Source organism: Agelaius tricolor, unplaced genomic scaffold, assembly GCF_023055355.1.
Source record: "Agelaius tricolor isolate 1412-34295 unplaced genomic scaffold, bAgeTri1.0.p SCAF_9, whole genome shotgun sequence".
Taxonomy (NCBI): Eukaryota; Metazoa; Chordata; class Aves; order Passeriformes; family Icteridae; genus Agelaius; species Agelaius tricolor.
Window position 1 is genome coordinate 3,342,060 of NW_027269269.1, and position 24,064 is coordinate 3,366,123.

The 24,064-nt window shown below is 35.6% G+C and overlaps 1 protein-coding gene across 2 annotated transcripts in view; it reads right to left on the reverse strand.

Moving 5' to 3' along the window:
* Positions 1 to 24,064, reverse strand: part of NUP58 (nucleoporin 58) — a 36,318-nt gene that overhangs the window by 7,158 nt on the left and 5,096 nt on the right. Inside the window, exons 3-15 of one of the 2 annotated variants that reach the window (XM_071434046.1) lie at positions 23,668 to 23,703; positions 22,095 to 22,247; positions 20,927 to 21,061; positions 20,302 to 20,412; positions 17,650 to 17,674; positions 17,144 to 17,209; positions 16,190 to 16,364; positions 14,822 to 14,901; positions 14,071 to 14,189; positions 11,841 to 11,923; positions 8,864 to 9,065; positions 2,899 to 2,997; positions 7 to 102 (exon numbers count right to left, since the gene is read on the reverse strand). In XM_071434046.1, the coding sequence (XP_071290147.1) occupies positions 7 to 102; positions 2,899 to 2,997; positions 8,864 to 9,065; positions 11,841 to 11,923; positions 14,071 to 14,189; positions 14,822 to 14,901; positions 16,190 to 16,364; positions 17,144 to 17,209; positions 17,650 to 17,674; positions 20,302 to 20,412; positions 20,927 to 21,061; positions 22,095 to 22,247; positions 23,668 to 23,703 (1,380 nt within the window). Of the gene's footprint in view, positions 1 to 6; positions 103 to 2,898; positions 2,998 to 8,863; positions 9,066 to 11,840; positions 11,924 to 14,070; positions 14,190 to 14,821; positions 14,902 to 16,189; positions 16,365 to 17,143; positions 17,210 to 17,649; positions 17,675 to 20,301; positions 20,413 to 20,926; positions 21,062 to 22,094; positions 22,248 to 23,667; positions 23,707 to 24,064 lie in introns of both variants that reach the window. The other variant, XM_071434045.1, reaches the window with a different exon arrangement.

Below are 24,064 nucleotides of genomic sequence, written 5' to 3' on the forward strand. Positions count from 1 at the left end.
ACCAACCTGCACTTAGACTTCCTGATGGTTTACTTGTACTTCCAAACCCAAATGATGACGCTCCTGTGGCACTACTTCCAAAGGCAGAGCTACTTCCAAATCCTAGTAGAATAATAGTAAAGACATACAACAAAAAAAATTACAGACACAGCAATTAAAGACATATAGGTTTTAGGTGAGTATTCTAAACCCAAACATAATGCTAAGCATTATTTGTAAACAAATACTCCTAAGATTATTGTCTGAAGAGTATTTATCCTTGACACAGCATTGTGTTAAGAAAACAGTGCAAACTGGAAAGCATCGAGAAAAATACTACCTTCAAAATCCAAAACTGAGTAAAGAAAAAATTATAAAAACAGGTGGTGTGAACTATCAGAGTTTAAAAACTATCTATTGAATTGCTATTAAACTGGCAGGAAATGGTAACCAAATGAGCCGAAATGAAGAAATTTCAGATACAAGTTACATGACTTATCACAGAAAGTCACAATCTTCATCTATAACTCTAGAAAAAAGAAATATGCTTAAAACAGAGTAAAAGCATTTTCTTCAGTTTACACTTGGCTTATTTTGGAGTCGTTCCCTTCCCAGGTTATTAGGGATCAGCTTTATCTAGGAAACTACAAAATAGTTTAAATACAGAATAGAAACAAATTTCACAATATTTAATGTGAAAAATCACCATTAAAGGGCAACCTTAAATGTATAGCTGTGACAAAATTTAATGCTGTTGATTTTGCAACTGACATTCATGTTTCATAATACAAATTTTTTAAGGTTTCAAATTGTGTTATTAATATGAGGTCACTCTGAAGAAAAACTAAATTGTTATTTGAAACGTGAAATAGAGGCCAGACAATAGGAACTATAAGAACACTGTATACTCTGATTTTGGCTGTCTCAGGTTTTCAAAAAGAAAATAGTTTTTGTATTTATGTTTGAGGAAATCATGCTCCCATCTTAAGTTTCAAGAGAGGAAAAATCCTTTTATTTACTGCAAACTGAGCCTTTATCATTCCTTTACAGAAGTATTTTTGAGATTTTAAAACAAGTAAGGACTGAACACACTATCTGGAGCAGTGTTCTCAAGTTTTCTAAGATTTTAAAATCAAATTAAGGGTAGGTAATGACAAGAATCATTTCCATGTAAGACAGTTCATTTAAATGACACACTCTTTTGTCTTTTCTAAGTTGAAATTCATAACCAATGATCAGGCAAGGTGTCTGTAAATATTTAACAAAGCATAGGATCTATGCTAATAATTTATACACTTAAATGTAAAAGCCTCTGTTTATCACTGTCAATGTAAACTGAACATTAATCAAGGAAAGAGAGCAAATTTCCCCAATTAAAATAGAACTTCCAGAGCATACACAAGAAACTGTCCTGTTCAAAAACCCAAATCCCTAAGATTAAAATCCCAAACAAACTTATGTAATCATTCAGCCAATTTGTTTCCAAGAACACACCTACAGGCTATTTTGCAGGTATGTGTTTATTCTTCTACATTTGCTTCTATCAGAGTCTTATGGATTTGTTAAGACATTTTGCAAATTAATGATGCAAACAAATACCTTCCTAGGCAGAGAGCTAGGAAAAAAAAGAGAATACAAGTCAGGATTTTGGACAAAACTAAAAGCAATTGGAATGTTCATTTATTTACATATGTAAGACTGGTGAACAATCTTTAGTCTACAACCTTTTCAGCAGAAATGGAAGAATTTTTTTTTTTTTAAGGCATTTAAAACATTGCAGGAAAAACTGGTAATTCGAAAGTAATTTCCTTTTAGCACATTATTTTCACTTTTTCCTTGTTTAGGTATACAGATTTTCTTTTATCTGAAAACACTTAAAATCTGATGAGAAGGGACACTGGTAGGTAGAAAGGTATTTTAAGATGTTTATTAAAGGTAAAGCTCATGTAATGTCCAGGTCACATCATCTTTCCAATACTGAGTGACACTTAATTATTTTCAATACATTACGACACTGACTCATATGTTCAGCTCACAGGTAAAATGTAGGAATGGGGACTGAGGCTGCAGAGAAGGGAGGATGTAACAAGAAAAACCATGTTATGTTCGTGCTCAGCAGATGTAACAACTTTCTTTGCAGATCTTATAAAAGCTCCAGAAAACATTAGTATCTGTAGGAACCCCAACCTATATAGACAGGAAATTTACATGCCCATTAGATTCTGGTACTCACTTAAATTCTATCTGTAGCTCTAGTGCTAAGAACACATTACATGTAAAATAAAAAGTCTACATTAACTTGAAATTTTTTTTTTTTTTAATATTGCCTACTTTTTCACAGTCATGTGTCCTCCTGGAATACAGTCCTCACCAGCACTGTTAACATTTCAATAAGTATTTTGCCCTCACTTTCACATGTTGCTTTTTCAGCTGGGGGAGAGATTTTTTTTCTCCACCTCAGCACTGAGGCACAGAGTGAGTGCTAAAGCAAACAGATTTCAGGATCACAGAATGGCAGTAACTTTTCTCATCTTAATACAAGCAGAAGGTCCCCACAGTTAAATGCTGAAAAACTTCCATGGATTATCTACAATGTGATCTAATGTCTCAGGTGCCTAACTTTCATATAGGTAATATTCAGTCAAGTTGTAGTTCTAACACACTTGATGTCCTTCCCTAGCTTTTAGAGCACAACCTCTCTGTGATTACCTAATCCTGTTTATCTTGGGGTTTCACTACAATGGCTTAGCCCTAGCAACTCCTTCTGCTAGGCAGGAAGAAGCCTGGAAAGCACAGACCTGCCAAACTGTAAAGTCTTTCCCTGAAAAAGATCATCCTCTTAGTGGAGTGCAAGGTTTGCAAGAGATTCAGCTGTGCGGTATAATAATTCAATGAAAGATTAGAAAAGTTAAAGTGTACCTCCAAGGCTTGAAGAACCTAAGCCACTTGATTGCAAGCCAGTGCCAATACCTGAGCCGAATGGCGTTCCAAAACTAACTCCCAGAGATGGCTGTGGCCCTGGTACAAAAAAAATGAGAACAAACTTGCCTTACTCTTTGACAGTAAAGAGGTCCTTTATTTACTTATTCAAGTACTTGATAATGTGAACATCATTGCTTTCAACAAACCCCATTAAGAACCCAGATTTTACCTCATCAAAATTTCTCACTTAACTGTCTGCCTCTACATTCATTTACCAAAAATCTAAGAAAATACTGATTGCAGTAAGGTGAAACTAACCAAAACTAATAACATAAAAACATAATTTAGTACTTTTAAAAGTTACCCAGTCTCACCGTAAGCTTTAAAATGTTAATCAAAACCTTGAGAGAACTCATAGGTAACAACATTTTGCCACCTGTATTAATGGAATCAGAGTAAGGGAGAGCTTTCAAATTAGAAACATAAGAACTGACACTAAAGTAACTAAAACTGTATTACCTAAAATTAATTTAATCAATAGGAGTCTTCAAAACTACTCAAGTATTCCATCCAAATTTAAACAGAACACTAAGATAAAAAACAAGACAATGACTTAATTTTATTAAATTTATTGTTCATTTTTAAGCAAGTCAATTACACAGTAACATGACAATTCATTTTTTTTCCACACAAGTGATAACTGAGTTCTGTTAAGCTCTGCTACATAACACCATTCAATAAGGTAAACTAGTCAAACCACCTGTTCAAATAATCATTTACAAAAGGCACAGTTCAGTGTACCTTAATGAATTAGATACATTCAAAATTTCAGAGTTTGTTCCATAATTTAAAAAAGTTGACAGTACTTTCCCTGCATATCCACATTAAGATGCAGGACTGTCAAAAAACAATTTCAGTCTGCCAAGATGAAATTTACAGTCTCAGTTCCTTTTTTGATTTTACCTTAACCTTGGGGAATAAAGAATCAACTTGCTAGCCCATCACTAACACATTTTAAAATAATTAATTCTGATAAATAATATATTTTGACAGTTTTCACAGTACAATCTTCTATTCCTGTCTTTTTCAAACAGTTTTCAGTGCACTATTTAAAAAGTTTAACCATTAAAGATAAAATACAGTGCCAAACTCTTAATCCACAGACATCCGCACCTCTGCTCAAGATGGCCTTCTCCATCTTTGAACATACTTGACATCCTGTATCTGTGAAAGTGATGATTTATTCAAATATTACTATAAAGCTCAGATGATTTTGACCTTTTTCCTAAACCATTATGACATCTGGGCTATTTTCATTCAAAATTTCCCATTACAAATATCTATATATAGTTTTAAAATGTGAATATTTCAAGCTCTTAAAAATAATTTCAGTATTTCAAGATTTAAATGGAAAATCATTTTGAATCAAGTGAAAGGCACTGTATGTTGAAAAGTAACAACTTTTGCTAGGAACACAAAATTCTTACGTGATCCAAGCTGAATAACATCTGTATACACCAAGTAGTGTTAAAACTAAATTTTAAGGCCAACTAAAGTTGTTAGCCTTCAGATTCTGCTTAGCAGGGAATAGTTGGAAAACCCAAGCTATTTCTTCCATTTTAAAAAAAGTATATCAGATGTTGCAATTACAAATTTCCACAGATTTCAAACTAAACTTGTTTACATCCAGTTTAAATACTGATACATCTACCTAGCAGCTCTTAAAAAATAAGAAAAATGACAAAAAACCAAAACCCCCTACACAAGTCAGTGAGCTAATTAACTGAAAGAACCCAAAAACACATATCCAGTTCCTTCTCAAGTACACAGGTTTCTATCTCAGTAGGAGGCACTGTTAGTGGAAGACCTTATAAACAAAACACTACAGTCCTCCAGGCCAAGCTTTTTACCAAATGCAACATGCGTTTTTAAAGCCAGTAAAAAACATTATACTAAAACACCTCAGATCATATAAAACAGGCTTATGCCTTAGGCTAACAAACTTTTTATTGAGCAACAGCATATGATATTTGTTGACTTTGTACCATAATGTTCTGAAGGTATCATCACTGCTTATACTTCTTGTAAGTAAACATAATTTTCAATAGCAAAAGACTAGTAAGACTCCTTGAAGCCGAGAGTATTAGCAAGAAAAAAATGGCACTTCCGGCTATTACAGGAACAAGACAAATTCTTCATAACAAAGTGTTTTAACATTTTAGAACTTGATGTATTTGCCCTGTAGAGCACTTCAGTTTAATGAATAGGACCCATTACAGAGAGCCAGACAGGTCAGACAGATTTCCTACTGATGTTCTGCAATTTTTTAAATTACAGCTGGTCTAAACAGTGAGTAAATTTAGCATTACAATTTAGATCTGATTATGATGAAGTCATACACTGGTTAATTTTAACCAAAGTCAATATCAAACCACATAATAAGAAGTTTAAGTGCTATAAAATTTGAGTATCCTTTCCAATTAGAACTTCAGTCTCACAGTGAGTTAAGTCAAAACAAAGTGTGCTAACAGCTGCATAATGCTTCGACTAATTTTGTACTTCACCAGTAAAGGAGAGAGTGAGTTTCTTAGGGGGTTATTTCTATATGACAAAAGGTGAGCCTAAAGAAAAGCATTTCTTTAAGACAGTTTAGTCTTACCCAAAAAACATCAGTTGCAGCCTCATGCATTTACAGGTCTTGGTGCACTAGGCTTTCACTTCCTTTGAAATCTTATATTGTGATCCCATCAACATAAATAGGTAGCATAGCCACCATCATTGTAACTTCCACGTTGTTCAAGATTGCTCAGGGAGGGTGCAGATGAGGCAGTGTTTAAAATTTTATCTGCTACTGCAAAAAAGCATGACCAGCCTCACTGCTACCAAAAAAGCTGTGCTCAGAATGAAAGTGCCAAACTAGGGAGAAAGGTTGTGTACAGCCAAAACTTAAGCATAATTTCAGTAATTCTAGCTTAAAAAACTGCACAAAAATTGTGCTTTAATGTGCACACCACAGTCCTGATGTTGTGATTATCCATCTCAGGTGAGTGGTGGAGTGCATTTTTGCTCCCTTTCTTTCATATGGCCAGGACTCACTGGCTTTATTTATTTCAATAGAAGCCAGAAAGGTCTGGGCATACAGAGAGAACACAGGGTGCATATCTACACCCAGGAACTGGGAAAACATTCCCTGATCCCACAGCTTAGATGTAGCTACTAAACTTTTGACTTCTGAAAAGAAATGTAAAATAAATTATTATTTATCTTTTTTCAGAGAAAGAACAGTAACTAACTCTAAGTTAATCTTACTAAATACTTAACATTGTAAACATCAAATATTTTTTAAAAGAGACTAAGCATTCTGATCCCTCAATACTAGAGTATTATATATTACATTTTTCATCAAGAACTTTATAAAGGCCAGATTAATTTTCTTGTTTAATTCTCATTTGCAAAAACAGCAATAGCAGATCAGGTATTACACAGACATCCTCTACCCCTCCCTTTATATACACCTCTTTTCACAGCCTTTTTTCTCAGAACCTTTTCCCATCCCTCATCTATCCCACCCTTCAAGATCCAGATCTTGCAAAGAAATATGTATGATTTTAACTTCTAGCAGATAGTATATGCAATTCACGACAACATAATACAAAACTAAAACATGCAGCATTTGCATTACTACAGCAAATGGCCATCTAAAAACTCAAGCAATAAAAAGGAAATGAAGATGAGGCAGTCCTTAAAGATTCCTGCAAAACTGAAAGAACAGATTCTTCTCTTTCTCCAAAACAAAAAGTGGCCTTAATCTGAAACTAGGAAAAAGTCAAGCTCTGAAATGAGTCACTTAGGAAAGCTATGAAATGTTCCCATTTAACAAACTTTTAGGGCTTCAAGGTATCTTTGAAATAGTTTAGGCCTGACTAATTCTACTGTTGATCTAGAGAGAATTCTGAGTACCTTTTTCTTTCATCTAACCCTAAAGAGTTTCAAGTATTCTTAAAGTGCCACTCAGAACATCAATCTATTTCTATTTCTTCAGGTCCTCCAGTGAGTTGCACAGAGGGTAAAAGTATTCCAACTGAGTAAGTAGTAAAAATATTGTTGTCTACTTCTGCTGACATGTTTGATATAAGTTAATGGCTTTGTTCTATCTGCATCACGCTTGTAGTTGGCACAATTTTGGGTTCTGAAATACTCTGTCAAAACAACTACGAAAAAAAGAGACAAACCACAAACCAAACTTCACACACTCCCATTTGCTCCTTTCACTACAAAATGTTACAAAGTATCTCAAGGTACAGAGTCACATTACCTCAGTTATGTTGGTACAGGCCAATTCTGCCATTTGATTTTTTTTTCCCCCTCCTCTCTTCGTTCCTATTACTAAGAGAATATTCACAAAGTCATGCCGTAAGTGGCATAAGTTCACTGAAGTTATTAGCAGTTCCCTTGAATCTGGACTAGGAAGTTCAGGAACTTCAAATCCCTCACTTCATTTCATAAAAGTGCAGGAATGATTTTAAATGTGACATCCCGAGTGTATGACTTTCATAAACAACTAATCCTTTAAAAAAACCAAATGTAAGATAAGGAAAAAGATGAAGAGTAAATTACTTTGGCAATATTAGGCTGCACAAACACTGTGCAACAATACTACTATCTGGATTAAAACCTCTGAAGCATAATATTACATTAACTCATGTTTTCTGTTTAAAACCAAACTCTTTTGAAGATGCCACCTCAAGAAAATTTCAATGAATTAACATAGCAACAATAGAAAGACTGTGGTCTATGACTGAAATTCTGAAAAGTAGTATTTCACAAAGATTTTGGGTTCTGTTCAAAGTAATTTGGCATACCTATAATTTAAACCCATCTCCCTGCTGTTTAGAAGGGTGAGGGCTGGAAGCATATTGTATTTCTCTTATGAAAAGGCAATGACAATTGAGTAATGTGTCGAACTTAACATGGTTGCTGCATATGTCTCTAATTAGCATCATTCAAAATATCACTGCTGTTACAAGACCAGAGAAAGCACTATCGCTTTCAGTACACCTATGTGAATAATATTTTAGGAAATTAAAGGTAGAATGAAGCTACCAATACTCTTCATAATTTGCTGACACAGATATATATATCTGTTCAAGTAAAATTAAATGGAATTGACCTTATTTCTGTTCCCTGATTACATACAAATTCAGTTGTCTGTATTCTGAAATTCCTCAGAGACGGTTGGTTAGTATAACAACCTCAATTAAGGTGCCTTAAATTATTTCCTTTGCCACATGTATCCACTATTTATTTGCAGTGGGTCATGCATTTCCTTTGTTTTGGTCTTCCTCTTACTCACATGCACAGGCAGAACCAGTGACCCACTCTACTTTCTCTACTAATTATTCACAATAGTAGAATGGCCAGCAAAATGCTCCGACGTCATACTGACAAAAGAGTTGGCTGCAAAATAAGCCAGACATTTGACTTCCTATTCTACAGAGATTTGCTTCACTATCCTTCTTGTTCTACAGCATTTTTCATTTTACAGTTCCAAAGTGCTATATAAAAAAGCATTATTAATTTTACATAAAGAAAAGATAGTATGCATTTAGATATTCTCTCCTCTCCAATTTAAAATAATTTACTGTAATGATACAATTTCTGGAAAGAGGCTATACTACGTGTATTCAGAGATGTTACTTAAGAGTGAAGACTCACATTCCAAGGGGTAAGTTAGAACAATACAGTAAGTATCACTAATACAAGTAAATCCACAAGATTAAGTATCTGTTGTATAATTATTGCTAAGTCTACCCTGCATTTTTCTATTGGCTATGTATCAGTAACTTCGCTCATCACAACGTTTAGATTTTCAGTCTAACACAAAGGAAGACCTCATAGAAAATGTTACACGAATTTACTATTGTCATAACACTAATAATCTATAACTTGAATGCACTCAGACCTGTAGCAGGCTGTTGCTGCTGAGTAAGTGTTGCAGCCATTGCAACGGCTGCTGCATTTGGTATGTTGCTGAAAGGGGTCGGTCCAGTGGTAACGCGTGGTGCGCTTTGCCACTTCTTTGCTTCTGTTCGTCTTGCTTCAAACACATCCATGGCATCTCCCAGAAAGCTTTTCCTGTAGCCAAGGTATTGGTCTTTGAGCATCTGAAGGGGATGGGAGGAAGCCATTTTAGTTCCATGTATCAGACATAAACCCTTAACTTAATAAGGAAAGAGACGCTGAGTTATAAATAATTTCCTAAAAGAACAAAGAAAAACCCACAAAAAACCAAACCAACAAACACCACCACCAAAACAAATGAGAAGCTCCCTCCAAAACCCAAAAAACCTTGTCAGGTTATGAGATAGAAAGAACTGGTTTGCAACAGCCACAGCCAGAACACGCTGCATACTTAAATTCTGCAAAGCCATTGAGGATAACTGATACCATTCAGTATGTCAGCCTGAGTCTTTCAATGTTGGAGCAAATCACCACAATTCAATTTGAATCACTGCACTTAGCTGATCCAAGAGGAAAAATAAAGCCACATTACTAGCTTATAAAATAACACACTCTTCTTCAGTGCTACCTTTCCACCATAGAGTCTGCTTTTGCTCCCTATCACCTTCACCTTCTTTCCTTCCTTTCACTCTTGCATTTCTTCTTACCAAAAAGCTAAATTTTTGAATTCACTCTTGTTTCTGATGCATTTCATTAGCAATGTAACACAGAGCAAATGCAACAGATCATTCTGCCTTAGGGTAACAGGAAGCCCAAATCTCTTGTGTCATGATGCCACACCTTCCCTTGCCTCTGCCCTTTCCCCCCCTCAAAACTCCACCACCTTTGGCAATAGCCCAGCTTGGCTTGCTCATCATGAGCAATTTCTGTCTGTCATACATGAGGAAACTACAGGTATCTTGCATAACAAAAATGGAATAAAAAGCTTTAACTAGATAACTGATAATTATTTCCATTTTATAACAGGCAATCTTTAAATGAAATAGATTTATTAAAGGACAACAGTTTCCAGTTTATAGAAGGCGTAAGAGGAGTTTGCAGTCCAAAAATTCTCACTCAGGATTTGAACCCCTGTAATTCCAGATCAACCAGCAACAGCAGGAACCACACAAAGAATGCCCTCATTATCACATCACAAGTGCTGTCTTTGGAGAGAAAAGACAATTGTAAAATTCTGATGGAATTTAATACAATAGCATACTGACTGCCCTAAGAGTTGACAAATTCCATTAGAAATCATAAAGCAGTTTTTAAGGCTATGCTATGCTGAATGATTTAGTAACATTACCTACTCAAATTGTGCCCAAGCACACTTACTTTTCATCAGGCAAAGATATGAACTATGATCACAGCTCTGCCTTCCACAAACCATATCATAACCATCAGGTTAGGCAGAGACCAGTTTCAAAACTGCTCTCCCCTTCTAGCATCTTGTAGCCGAGAAACTAAAACAGATGGTTATAATGACAGATTCACTTAAGCAGTACGCATCTTTCTGTTTTTTGAAGCTCTATTTATAAAATGCCTTCCAAAATACCAGCATCCATATTCACCCACTAGATTAAACCTCAAAAAAAAATTTCCCAGAAGAAAAATCTTCAAACCACTCCCTTAATTTCAGGCAATAGAATTCTACTCTAAACTAAAGTCTTTCCTGTTCAGTCACACTGACAAGTACTGAAGAAGCTATGGCTTACATCTGCACACTAATCCAGCTGTTCATACATAAGAACAACAAAAATGTATCATCACAAGGACCACTGCACAAATTCAGGCTACACTCAGATCTCAGAAGCCACAAGCCCTGAAAACATTTGGGAAACCTTTCGGGTAATTCTGCTGAAAATATGGATGAACTGATGCATTCTACACCTGGCTGAATGAATTAAGAGCAGCACAAATACCTGCTGGCAGGTATTTGTAAACCAGTGAGTATCTATGCTGACAGAAGCAATGCAATGGATCAAGATCATACAAGATCCTCAGTATTTCTGAACTTTATTCAGAAAAAGTAAAAAATTTCAGATGTTTAGAGAACTAGCAATGCTGTGCAGAAGAAGCTCAGAGAGGGAAACCAGCAGAAGTTTTAACACAGCTATTTCCATTAAGGAAGTCACTTAGCAGAAACAATTTCAAACATTTGTACTCTTCTTCAAGTTGGTTTGTTTTGGTTTGGTTTTTTGTAGGTTTTTTGAAGGATTCTGATGTTTTCAAGAAAAATCATGAATTGAAAGGATTGGAGGACAGTGACATTTTGTCAACATATCCAGAACAGTAAATGGGAAAATGGAAATGGAATGAGCCATAGTCCGTGATGGAAAAAATAGGCCTAATTAGGACCTTGGATACCTAAGCTTTGATACTTTTATTTTTCTTTCTACAAATACTACTTACCCTGAAAGCCAGGTTTAAAAACAATAAATGAACAGCACACAACTTTAAACAACATTCTTTGATATGCTGAAAAATCTTACATATGGAAAGTCACTTTTTTCTCCTGTTACCTATTTGAGCAAGAGCAGATTTAGATCATCTTTGCCTGAGATCAAGAGGTCATTGGGCAAAAATCAAAACATACAAGCATGATCTTGAAAACAGACATTTTAAAAATCAACAATTAGAAGGAAAGGAGTTAAATGAAAAACATTTTCTAACACAAATGATTGTGGTCAGTTGCTGTCATCCCCATTAGTAAATACTTTAAATGCAACTTCAGTTGAACAAAAGCTAGTTTTTTAATCAAAGCACTTCTCTGGGACAGTTTGAAAATTTTTAAAAGCAGCCAATTTAACAGAAGGACAAAAAAAAAAAACAAAAACAAAAACAAAACCACCAAACAAACAAACCCAAAACAAAACCACCTGAAGATGATCCTTTACAGTCATACAGGAAATACACAGGAACACATCAAAACATACCTTTACATTTTCATGTATTGACTGAAGTTGTGCAGCTAAAGCTACAAATGTTTGATAGATTTTCTGCATAGCCATAGACAAATCTGTAAGATGCACATAAAATATTGGTAAGTAACAATCTCATTATCAGAAGAAAAGATTCAGTGTTTATACCAAAGTAAGAAGATCACCTAAAACCCATACAGCACACAAAACACAAAAACCATTTAATGAAATACGAGATTTGACCCAGAAACTGGGTGCCACAAATTATCCAAGGATTTGGATAATTAATTAATAATAATTAATAAATTTAAATTAATTATCATTAATAACTTTCCAACAGGGCTTCCAACTTTATTTTGAAAGGTACTGTTTTCTCAGATTTATTTTTATATACATGGCAAAAAGCTTCCTATGATTCTATTATTTAGAAAAAGCATTATTTAAACTAATTTTAACCTAATTACATAGGAACATTTTTTACCTCACTGGCTTTTATCTAGATACATTAAATCAGATTTGCTTGCCTTTGTATATATTTTCCACTCTTTCTGACTTAAAACATACTTAAGTGTTCAGCTGATTTTGTCAGAAGTAGTAGAATGAAAGCTTTATTTACATTTTAAAGACATAATTAATAAGCATCACAGGATCTCTTAATCTGGCTCTACCAACAAGGATATCATAATCAAGAGAAACACCAACAGGGAGCTTCTTGCCTTTTATTTCAGATATCCTATTTCCCACAGAGATATAAAAGTATTTTCAGGGCATTGACTGAACACTAAGGCAAAACCTTAGCACCAAAGGGAAAATCTCAAGGATTTTGGCAGAATGAGGTATCTGCTCACAAAAAAATGCTGTTCTCATAGAAGCACTGAAACAATGTACCAAAGTGGAGGACATAAAAGTACTGAAGTTGTTCTTTCATTGTGAAAAGATCAGCTATTGTGTTTCCTCTGAATGATGCACATAGACTGAACACAAATATATTTAGATACATGTACACTGAAATGCATTTAGTAGCTATCAAGTTCTTGAAGATGCATAGATCTAGCAATGATTCTTGAACTGAAAATGTTTGCCTATCCATAGAGGAATTTCACCCCTGAAAAACAGGAAAGCTGTAGAATCAATTCATGCCAGCCCACAGGGTTGTGGAGGCAGCAGTATCCAGGAAGACTGGTCACAAGTTTTAAATTAGTCTGGAGACAATTTGCTGATACTGACTACTAGATATTGCAAAATTTTCAGGACATTCAGAGTCATGGAAATCTGCATGGCAAATGAAGTTTTTTCTGTACAGTAACAGCTACATATGCAATCGTGTTGACAAGATCACCAGATACTGCTGACAATATGCTCTGACACAACAGATTGACCCTTGCCTACACAAGCAAGGAACCTTTCGATTATAGTAGAAACTGCTGAAAACCTTAGGAAAACCTGTGAAGGCATCCTTCTCATATTCTTGATAGACAAGAAGGTCACACAAAGATAGAGAACCCTCAAGATTCAGCAGATCTTTTACTATGGAAGCTAGATCTAGACAGTCCTCTTGCTTTTTGACATATAAAGTCCATATAAAATTTGTGCACCATTCTGTGATGGCAAGATGTTCAAGTAGCACTTAGCACAAAAAGACAAGCACTTGAAATCATTACTTATTGCAGGACCTGTATCTAAAATGGCCCAGAAGATAAAGCTGTCTATGACCACAGGAATGGTAAACAACCAGAAGACTACTGCCCAGAGGTCAGCATTCTTTGACCAGAGAGATTTTCTCAAGATTGAATGATGTGGCAGCAAACAAAACAAAATGTTCTCAGCTGGTCAGAGTTGAAGGCAATGCCAACAGGTTCCAAACTAAGGAAAAGCTCTCATTTTGATCTGGTGCTAACAGATCAGGTACCCAGATTTGTCTGGCCAGAAGGCCACTGCAAAACAGAAGGTGCCAGATATCAGCTAGATGGTGAAGGGAGGGAGATGCAGATGTAAAAACAAACCAGGCTTAAAAATCACAACTCAGGAAATGGATCCATGTTAAATAGTTCAAGAACCCTTATGAATGGAACTTTTAATTCCAAATCTTTACCTTGAACAACTACAGAATTCATCTGAACACTAATTTGTTCAGTACATTAAATGAGAAAACCCAACAAAGAAAGAGGGGAAAGTTTAATTACTAAGTTTTCATTATAAGTTGCTAAATTCTTTGTGTACAAAAGATTAGAACTGAAACATTTACCTTGTGGAGTTATGTGTGAATTATTTGCTTGAGTAGCAAGATGATTTTCCAGTTCTTCAATTTGTTGCCTGTACTGCTGCAGCTGTACTTCAAACTGTTCGACCAGGATTCTGAAGTAGCTAGATGAGTAATACAGTGAAATTGTATGATTAAATTTTACTAATTTGTCTGAACTTTTTAACCTGATCTCTGTTAGCTGCAAATTTTTGTTCAATTAATTGCACAGTGAGGTTGTATAACATTGTTGATGTCACTCTACAATCGCAACGAGAGCAAAGGGTATTTTTCATGTGGAAGACACAAAGATAATTTAAGTGAAGAAATAAAACACCGATTCTATGAAGCATTCCATATAAATGTTACAAGAAGCAAGGGAAAAAAATCATATTATGAAGTTCATACAATCTTTAAACAGTTGGGTTGGACTAGATGACCTTGAAAGGTCCCTTCCAAATCCCCTGCCATAAGCAAAGACATCCTGACCTTGAATGCTTCCAGGGACAGGGCATCCAACATGTCACTGGGCAACTTTCTCCACTTTTACCAGGCTCACCGAAAAAGTTTCTTCCTTGAATCTGCCTTCTTCAGTTTAAAATCATCATCCCCATCATAATAGGCCCTACTAAAAACTCTGTCCCTGCCTTTTGTACAAGCCCCTGTTAAGTACTGAAAGGCTGCAATAAGGTCTCCTCAATTCTCCTCTTCTCCAAGTTGTACTATTGACTATTTTCTATGAGTAACAGTAACTTACTCTGCTGGGGCTGTATTTTCATGCTGAAGACCAGGAGGAGTTTTCTGTGTTCGCAATGCTATTTCTGCATTCTTTAGCTCCTAAATAAACAAGAGAAAAATTAATAAAATATAAGCTTCTGCACAAAGTGTTCAAAAATAAAAATGCTAGGACTCTACTCTTCACTCACATAAAATATTTTCTTCATGTATTTAACACTGTGTAAAATATGATCAGAATTTATCCAAAGAACTGGCTATCAGAAAGTTGGAGAACCATAAATACCAACAAAAGTTTGGGGACAGAACAAAAGATAGCACATACTGAAAGCACATCAACTGCTCAGAAGTTGAGAAAATACTACAGTAAACTGTCAGAGACAATTTTTTTTATTTTACTTCAGAAATATTGTAATTATTGAGGGGTAGAGGAGGAAAAAAGCAATAGTCAAGTACAAGGAAGTAACATACCTAAAAGAGAAAAAATAGGAAAAAAAAGATTATTTTGACTTTTTAAAAAACATAAATCACTTTAGATAAATGCCTCTCTATGGAAATTATAATGTTATACATGATAATTACAGCATACACTTCTGCTTAATACTTCCTAATAATTTCACCATTAAGAATTTCTCAGTGCCTGGTTCTGTGATTATACTCAACTGCATTATGTACAGAAATATAAAAATATCATTAACTAGCTTTTGTTTTCACAAAAAACTGTTGAAAAGGGGCAACTATAGAATAAAGAAAAACATCAAATTTTTGACTTGAGAATAAATTATCACTTATTTATATAGCAAGCAGCCTTGACATGCTAGTTGAAATAAAGGTGGTACAGAACTTGAAAAACATCTGCATCAGAACTTGAGATCAAACTGTCTGCACAGTTCAGACACAGATTGGTGGACAGAGAAGTGACTCAAGTTCCCTAAATGAATAGTAGTGCTAATCAAGAAATTTTGGTCCCTGAAACATTATAGGGTAATCTGGTATTTTTTTCCACCAAAGCTATCAGAAGACCATGTCTTCGTATTTTTGCTGCTCCAGAGTCTATTATGTTGTTACAAATGTGTCTTCACTAGCAGCTGAATGTATTACTAAAACTGAACTGAAGTGCACACACATTCCTGTCTATTGCCTTTGCTTTGTAGGACTGCTTTCCTGAATAGAAGTCATTTTACTGCTATGGTACTTATCTGAAAATACTGACAGCACAAATTTCAGTTTCCCCCAGTAACTTCAAAGAGATCAGAAGTGATTCAATTTTTCATTCTGTTTTAACAGCTGTTTAGTTGGGACATATGTTGACTGATAAAAAAGGCTAGCTATCCTATATGAAATAATCAGCACATAAACTCTACATAACAAAGGTTATATTCAATTATACCTGTGCAGTTTCAACTTTCAGCTTGTCAATATTAAGAATGTTTCTCTGTAACCCACTGGCAACCACAGAGAGAAGCTGTTTCAAAGCTTTAATGTCTTCTTGAACTTTAAGCATCGCTTTAGAGGACATTCTACTAATTTCTTCCTGAACTTGTTTTTGTTCTTTCACAAATTTCCTGGGGAAGGTAAAAAAATGGGAGTGGGGAGGAAAGAAACATAATATAATGAACCTGAAGTACCCACGTGTTTACCTCTTGGTCACATTATTTAAATAGCTATTAAATTTATTTTTCCAAAACCAAGTACTGAACAGTAAAATTATCATATGGCATAGTACTATCTTAAGTCCTAGCATGCTAATACTGCAAATAACCAAACCAAAACAAAAGCAATCCCCCTTCCCCAAATTCCTCAGTTTTAAATAGCAAGGGTTTAAAAATGTTATGTTGACCCCTGACAAACTAAGATATAGAGAACATTTTATATATACAGTAATACATAAGCATCTGTGAAAAAGCAATTACCACTTTGAACTCACAAATGCAAGGCATGCAGCCCAGTCTACAAACCATTTCCTTCCTGCCCAAGGGAAGACTTTTATAATTCTCTATTCCATACAAGATCCATGATGCACATGCAATATGGATATAAGGTTCAATGCTCACTATGCATGTGCAACAGGCTTAATACTCTGAGAGAGAAGGGTACAAGCATATTTTTGGGCAGACCCATTTCCATAAATACATGAAAAAGTGAGACTCAAAAAAACCATGCTAAGACTTCAGCTACTAGAACTATTCATTCATTCTGTTCCCAAAACTGACCTGTTGAGAGGCCCTGGGCTAGTAACTTATCCTTCATGCAGCCTGCAGGAATGTGTTCTTCTTGTCACAGATCATCAACAGTATACAATACTTTAGCTGAACAACCATCATAAATAAAAATCACTACTCACTGTAGATTTTCTACATCTTGACATATGACTGGAGGTAGATTTTCATCCTTCAGCGCTTTGCTATCTCTACGAGAGACAATGAATGTTTAGGTGGTCCTTCAATACTGCCAAACATTTTTGCTTGTCTAGTAAATATCACTAAAACATTCAGGTGAGTGATTACACAGTTTTGCACTCATTGCATGAATATTGCAACTAGGAGTGACCTGGATTAACACACACAGATCCTATGCCAGGGTTCAAGCCTGCAGTGTGAGAACTTTGCAAGTTTGCAGAAACCACTTTTCGGATCAGATGGTCGGTCTACAGCAGATGCCAGATAAGCTGTACGTATTGCATTTGAAGGAAGAATTGCTTAAAATCATGACCAAACATTAGTAAATTACCTATATGGCAAATGTTGGTTATACAGATCTTTTTTCAGTATCAAATCAGCAGAAAAGTGAAAATATTTGTTTAGTTTTTTTCTATTACAACATGGAACATAATGAAAATCTGACACTTACTCTGGTCTTGTTCCTGTTTTGTCACCTAGAAGATAAAAACTGTAGGTCATAAATAAAGCTTTGAAGAAGAAACAAAAGAATCTTAATGAGATTTTAAGGAAGAACTAATGACTACAATCTACTTGATTTCTCATGATAAGCGGAACAGACTAGGCTAGCTGTAAGAGAAAGTGGGTTTTAATTTACAACCCCTTCAGAGGTAACTATATTTTCAGGAACAATGGCTCAACAGTTGAAGTGCTAACTTCCTGGCACTCGGAGTAACAACCTACACAAGTCACTACAAACACATGAACAACTGCAGTTGCATACGAAACCTGTTTCTGCTTATGCAACCTCAACTCACTTTGACCTGAACCCACAAAACATTCAAGTGTTAAAATTCAGCAATGGCAGACTCCTCTCAGCTATGAAGGCAATGAACACCTGCCCACTGAGCTTCCTCAAAGAATTCTGCTAATGCATTAAGTCCAGAAGTGAGTGAGATTTTACAGAACTGAAAATATTACTGCTTACCTGCCACCTACACACTCTAAACTGCACATCTGTGGATCAAGATGCCAAATGCCTCTGAGTGACAGAACAGAACTGAAAACAGCATCATGCATAACAGGGCACAACTATTTCTAGTTATGGCTGTGGCAGTAATTGCCTTCCATCCCGCAGCAGTCTGCTAGGAAGAGCACCCACTCAGCCCAAGAAAAGGGCTTCATCTTCTTCAGCTGAATCTAATTCACATCCTGTCAGTGCCACAAAGGCAGAAAGCAGCTACACAGCTAATGCTAGTACCACAGACGTCTGAAGCTGCACAAGTCAGTGCTCCTGCCAGCAGAAAGTACTAGTTTTAGAAGCAACATCTATTTAAACTGTTGGCAGACTGTCACCCAGGAATTTAGACTGATTGCACTCACAACCATTCCCTATGGCTTCTACTAACAGGAAAAATATCTACATGAAATTAAGGGGAAAAAAAAAGCATGATGGACAAACAGCAGAATTTAGGACTTCATCTAAATGATGATCTAAAAAATAGGCAGAAAGATATGCACACTTTACTTTTGTTCTCCAGACACTTCTTTCTGTTGAAGTTGTTGCTGTATGTCACAATACTTAGAAGACACAAATTTGACATCAGATTTTGCTACTTTCTAGGCAAGTAAGTGCTTCAGATTTTATCTTTTTAACACTCTCTTAGCAATACAAGAAGAAATTATCTCTTGGAAAAGGTTTTTATTCCCTGCAGCCATATTTTAAAGAAATACTAGATGGTAAGAAGCAAAAATTTTTATTACCAGTTACAGAAGAGAGAACACAGGCTAGTCTTGGGATTGCTAGGGCACTTTTCTTTCATAGCCTTATCACCTCCTTCCTTTGCTTCATGAGGAAAAGGGAAATAAAACCCTCAAAATCATGGTGCCACCACTCGCACAGGTAGGGATATTTATAAGGGCTGCTTAAGGGCTGCTTGCCAAGCCATTAAGGGAAACACTTCTGAATTAACATCTCAAAAAAAGTCTCCTTTGACATTTCCCACTGCTTACCCCATAGCAGTAGTCCAACTCAGCAGTTCCACTATACAACATACAGGGGAATTCAGGTTACTCATTTAAGTTTCCACCCTAAGAGGTGAACTAAACAACACTACTACCAAAGTTGATTTTCACTCTGTGGCTCTCTGGTCCTTATTTTATGATACTTGTATGTTATGGAAGTATTGTGATATCCAAATATTATAGTAATGGAAATCCCCCATGCATCAGAGCTTTTTCATTACCCCAAGTTTCAGTAATAAATTCCAAATACAATGAACATCATCCAGAGTACTCCAATTTTGACAGTCAATGTGTCCTCTCTTTTACAAGTAAGAACTCTTCACAAATTATGCTACTCTCTAAGCTGGTTTCATGGAGCTTATATATTGTCTTCTCTTTTAGCTATTGGCATACCTAATTCAAAATTTCAGTCCTGAATGAAATAAAAGATATTACATTAACAGATTCCCCAGCAAAAGCAAGGCAAATTAACAAGTGTCCATATGTTAGTGCTCACTATTCCCTCACTTAAGTACTTTAAAGCTATCACAGAAATAAAGTTTTTATAACTGCTTTTAATAACCTGATAGAATATCTCATATATAACTACACACCACCAGAAACAGTTTGGAAGAGTAATATCTAAAAATTAGGACACTTTAGTTGTGCAAGCTTTCAAAAGAAAAAAAAACAAGTTTAAGATCTGCTACAGCTGGACAACAGTAATTTCAAACCAGTGCTCTTCACACTTGTAACACACTACTTAAACATAGCTCTGCTCCTCCCTCTAGTGACAATCTACACAGAGCAGAAACCTGTGATGGCATCTCTGCAAGCAGCCCTCAGTCTTCACTCCCAATAAGCTCAAGGATTTAAATCCTGCTTCTCAAGCTTACACATATTTTTAAATTAATTAATTAGTATTACATTGCATTTGCAAACACAATCTTGTTCCTCCATACAAGCACAATATCTAAGAATGAAATCAACTGAAATGCCTTTGAAAGAGGGAAGTTATAGTTGTCAACTTTAATGCCACACTCCTAACCCAATAAAATAGTCTTTGCTGCAGTGTTCTGATAATTCTCTCAATTTAAAAAATGTTTAAAAACAAACTTACTCTTTTTGTCTGAAGAACTGCTAAAATCAATGCCACCAAGCCCTTCACTGGCAGTAGTTGAAGGAGCTGCAGTTGTCCCCAGAGACAAACCCAAAGCATTCTGCCCAAGTCCTACAAAAAATCCAAACAGTATTTTCACCTTTTGCACTGTTATCAAGACTACAACACAGCACAAATTCTTCCTCTAGAGCTAAAAAAGGAAGATATGAAATGACAGTGATGTCACTGACACTGACGACAACACTGACAATGAAATCTTTTATTCAGACCAAAACCCACCAAAAATAAGGAGCTTTCCATTTCTCTATAGATAGTCATGTATCACTGTCCTCTCCCCATATATCATCAACTTCCTTGAGCCAATTGTGGGAATGACAAAGATTCCCTTATATTTTCACTTTTTCAAAAGTGTTAAGTAAAAATTAATTTAAGAGTAAGAAAAGAGACAATTATTTCAGGTTAATTTTTATTGTCCATTGATATCAACACTGTTCTTAACTGTAACACTGTTAAAAACTACACTTCCACAGTGTTAACACTTTGTATAAAATAAACCTTACATTGTACAATCATACATTAAATGTCATTGTTCTGAGACAAGAGAAAAAACTAAAATAACTTTCACCTGTTGCTGCTGTGCTTGTATTTTGGAAGAGTGAACCTCCTAAGCCTGCTAAGGCTCCTCCTAAGGAAAGGCCGGTGGAAGCAGTTGTAGTCGGAGCAGTTGTGCCACCCAAATTTAATGTAAAGCCAGTAGTTCCTGTAGAGAAAGGAAACCAGATTAATGCAGACACTGCCTTCAAATACTTCCATACACAATCTAAAATAACTGAAAGGTCTGAACAGCATCTTTATCATAACTGGATAATAAGTGATTTTATTTCCTGCAGAGTTTTCACACAAAGCCATAGCCTTTTGAATTACATGTTATTTTGCTTTGCAAGCTCATAACCCTAATTAGTCCATATTTACCCGCAACTATAAAAAAATCGTGGCAGTCGCCAACAACATTACAGATTCTAGAACTTAGGACAGATTTTAGTTTAGAGCATAATTGAACTAGTAAATGACACTGATTTTTTTATTAAAATGCTGACATTTCAATGTTTTAACATTAAAATATTTACACAAGACACATTATACAGTAACATTTCCATGGTGGTTTGAGCTGCCTTCTGGAATACCAATTAAAAGTTATTAGTAATAAAGGGAAGAACTGAGTAGAGAAAGACCACAAGCATAAAGGGACAGTGAACAGAGGACACTGAGCTTGGAGAGATGAACTCAAATGCAGACTACGAAGGTTAAGAAAAATAAGAGTCTCAAATACCATCATGCATGGTGCAGTTCAGCTGAATTAAATATGATGACAGGTATGATAATATGCGAAGTAATTTAAAATGTTTAAAAACATTATTTCCAATGCTAGTTAACCATTTCAGGCCATCTGCAACAGGTAGACATTTCCCAAATTTGCAGCTGCGTAAGAAGGAAGCTTTCAATCTTTAGTGAGGTTAACAATAAGAAAAATAATTGTACATGACAAACCAGCTCTTGCTACAGTTCTAATGACTTGGATTATATGCTGTCTATAGCACTAGGTTCTCTGACCATAATTCTGTCTGTATTAGGGTACCCAAATTTAGAACTCGAGAAGTCCAACGAACCCCTTTATTCATGGACCACAAGATTACGTAAATAATAGAAAAACAGATGTGGAACTGTTATACAATAAAATTTTATTGTTAACAAGCAAACCAAAAATAGCCCCATACCCCTGAACATTTTCCTACCTGCTGCAGGAGTTGATGTAAGAGCAGATGATAATGACAGGCCACCCGCTGAGGTAGAAGTAGCAGGTAAAGCAAATGGCGTGGCTGAACCTGCAGGTTTGCTGAAACCTAAACTAAAGCCTGTGGTCGCTGCTGATGTGGTGGCAGGTGTGCCTAGAAGAAATCCAAAACCAGTTATCACTCGTGAAACATTCTGTTTGAGAATGAAAGCTAAACTCACCACCTCTTCTGCATCTCACTTAACCAGCCTGAGTGACACAGCACAAAAGATCACTTGCATCAAGTAAAATATTCCCACAGAACTTTCTAATGAATTTCAGTGGTTTACATCAATTGCACAGGCATTTTTGCTCCAGAAATCCTAGGGATCCAGTGGGCTTTAATTCTGGACTGGCAATTATACCTACTAGAATCCTAAAACTGTATTAAAAAAACCTACTTCCACCAAAAGCATCTAGTAGATGACACAAACATTGGAAAATGGAGCTAAAAACAATACTGCTCAAAATACAGACTACAAATTCTCAATTAGATAGGCACACCAAAATGAATGCACATACCCTTTCAATTTGTAAACAAGAAAAGTATGTTGAAATGTTACTCCCTCAAAGCTTTTATATATTTTTGAAGCAAAACAATTTCTAATTCATGCTGTTTTCATAGTAAGAACACATTTCACGTTCTAGAATCCCTATTACAAAGTAAAGGAGTGTGCACGAACATACTCAAACCACAACAGCAAACACATACTTTGTATTCTCAGTAACTGCTGTTTTGGATGACATAATTTCATCCAGCTAGTGAAAAGAATTAATGTTCATCTGCACAGTACTACTTCCACATGACTATGTATCACACAGTCTCTCCTGGGTTAGCTGTTGCTTCTCCCTTCTGCCCCTTTGATTTCCTTCTTTATTCAACACTATTTTTACCTATTTATTCATAGTATGGCTTCGTAAGTTCTTTGACTGCATTGTGTCTTGTAGCACCTCCACCCTTAACATTAGTGATAACCAAACTCAGTTATTCCTCAGACCTCAGCTGCTGTTTAAAAAGAAAACAAAACCAAAACCAAGCTAACAGCAACCCATATACTCCTGTGTTTCTAATGACACCTACAAAATACTCACCATAGATGGATCAGAGAAACAAAAAATATTCTCAAAGTCTGTTCCCAGTTCAACCCTCTTTATTCTTCTTAAAGAGATAATTACCAAACAAGCATGTTCACACAGGATTCACTAGACCAAGAGATTCTGTATGAATAATTCTTTGGTAACAGATCTCCCTTCCCTCTGCTAAAGGATGAAACTCATTAGGGGAACATAAATACAAAGTCCAACCTCCAACTGTCATTGTTGTACAAGAACTGAATCCTTTAACAAGTAAGAATGCCCAGAACTTCAGGGCTCCATTCTGATTTACAGCCTTAACATTTGGAAAGCAAAGCAAACAGCAATTAGTTATGGGGGAAAAAGCTCACAGTTGATCACTAGCTCCATACATTACAAGAAAGATTTAACTCTTGGGGATTTCTGTCTATGTAATATTAAAATCCAAATTAGGTCCTTACCTAATGTCAGTCCTGTAGCAATAGTTGTTGCTGTTCCTGCTTTAAGAATAAGAACAAATGAACAGGGTAAGAACAGAAATAGAAGGCCACAGAGAAGCTGTGACAGTAAAAAACATGAAACAAAATCCTGAACTAATACAACATTATGAGACAACTATTACACAAGTTCTTTTTCTGTAGTGTGTTGAAAAAAAATATACTAAAACAGAAAACAGTATGGGTAAACACCAGCAGCAGAAATTAAAGCACAACTGATTTCAAAAAATGTAACTTGTCTTTGTAAGATGCTGCTAACAGTGAAGCTGATGTTAACACAGCAGTATATTATCTGAAATTTCAAATAACGTAAAGAAAAAAGATGAAAACTAGTAATTCTACCATGTATTTTTTTAGCCAC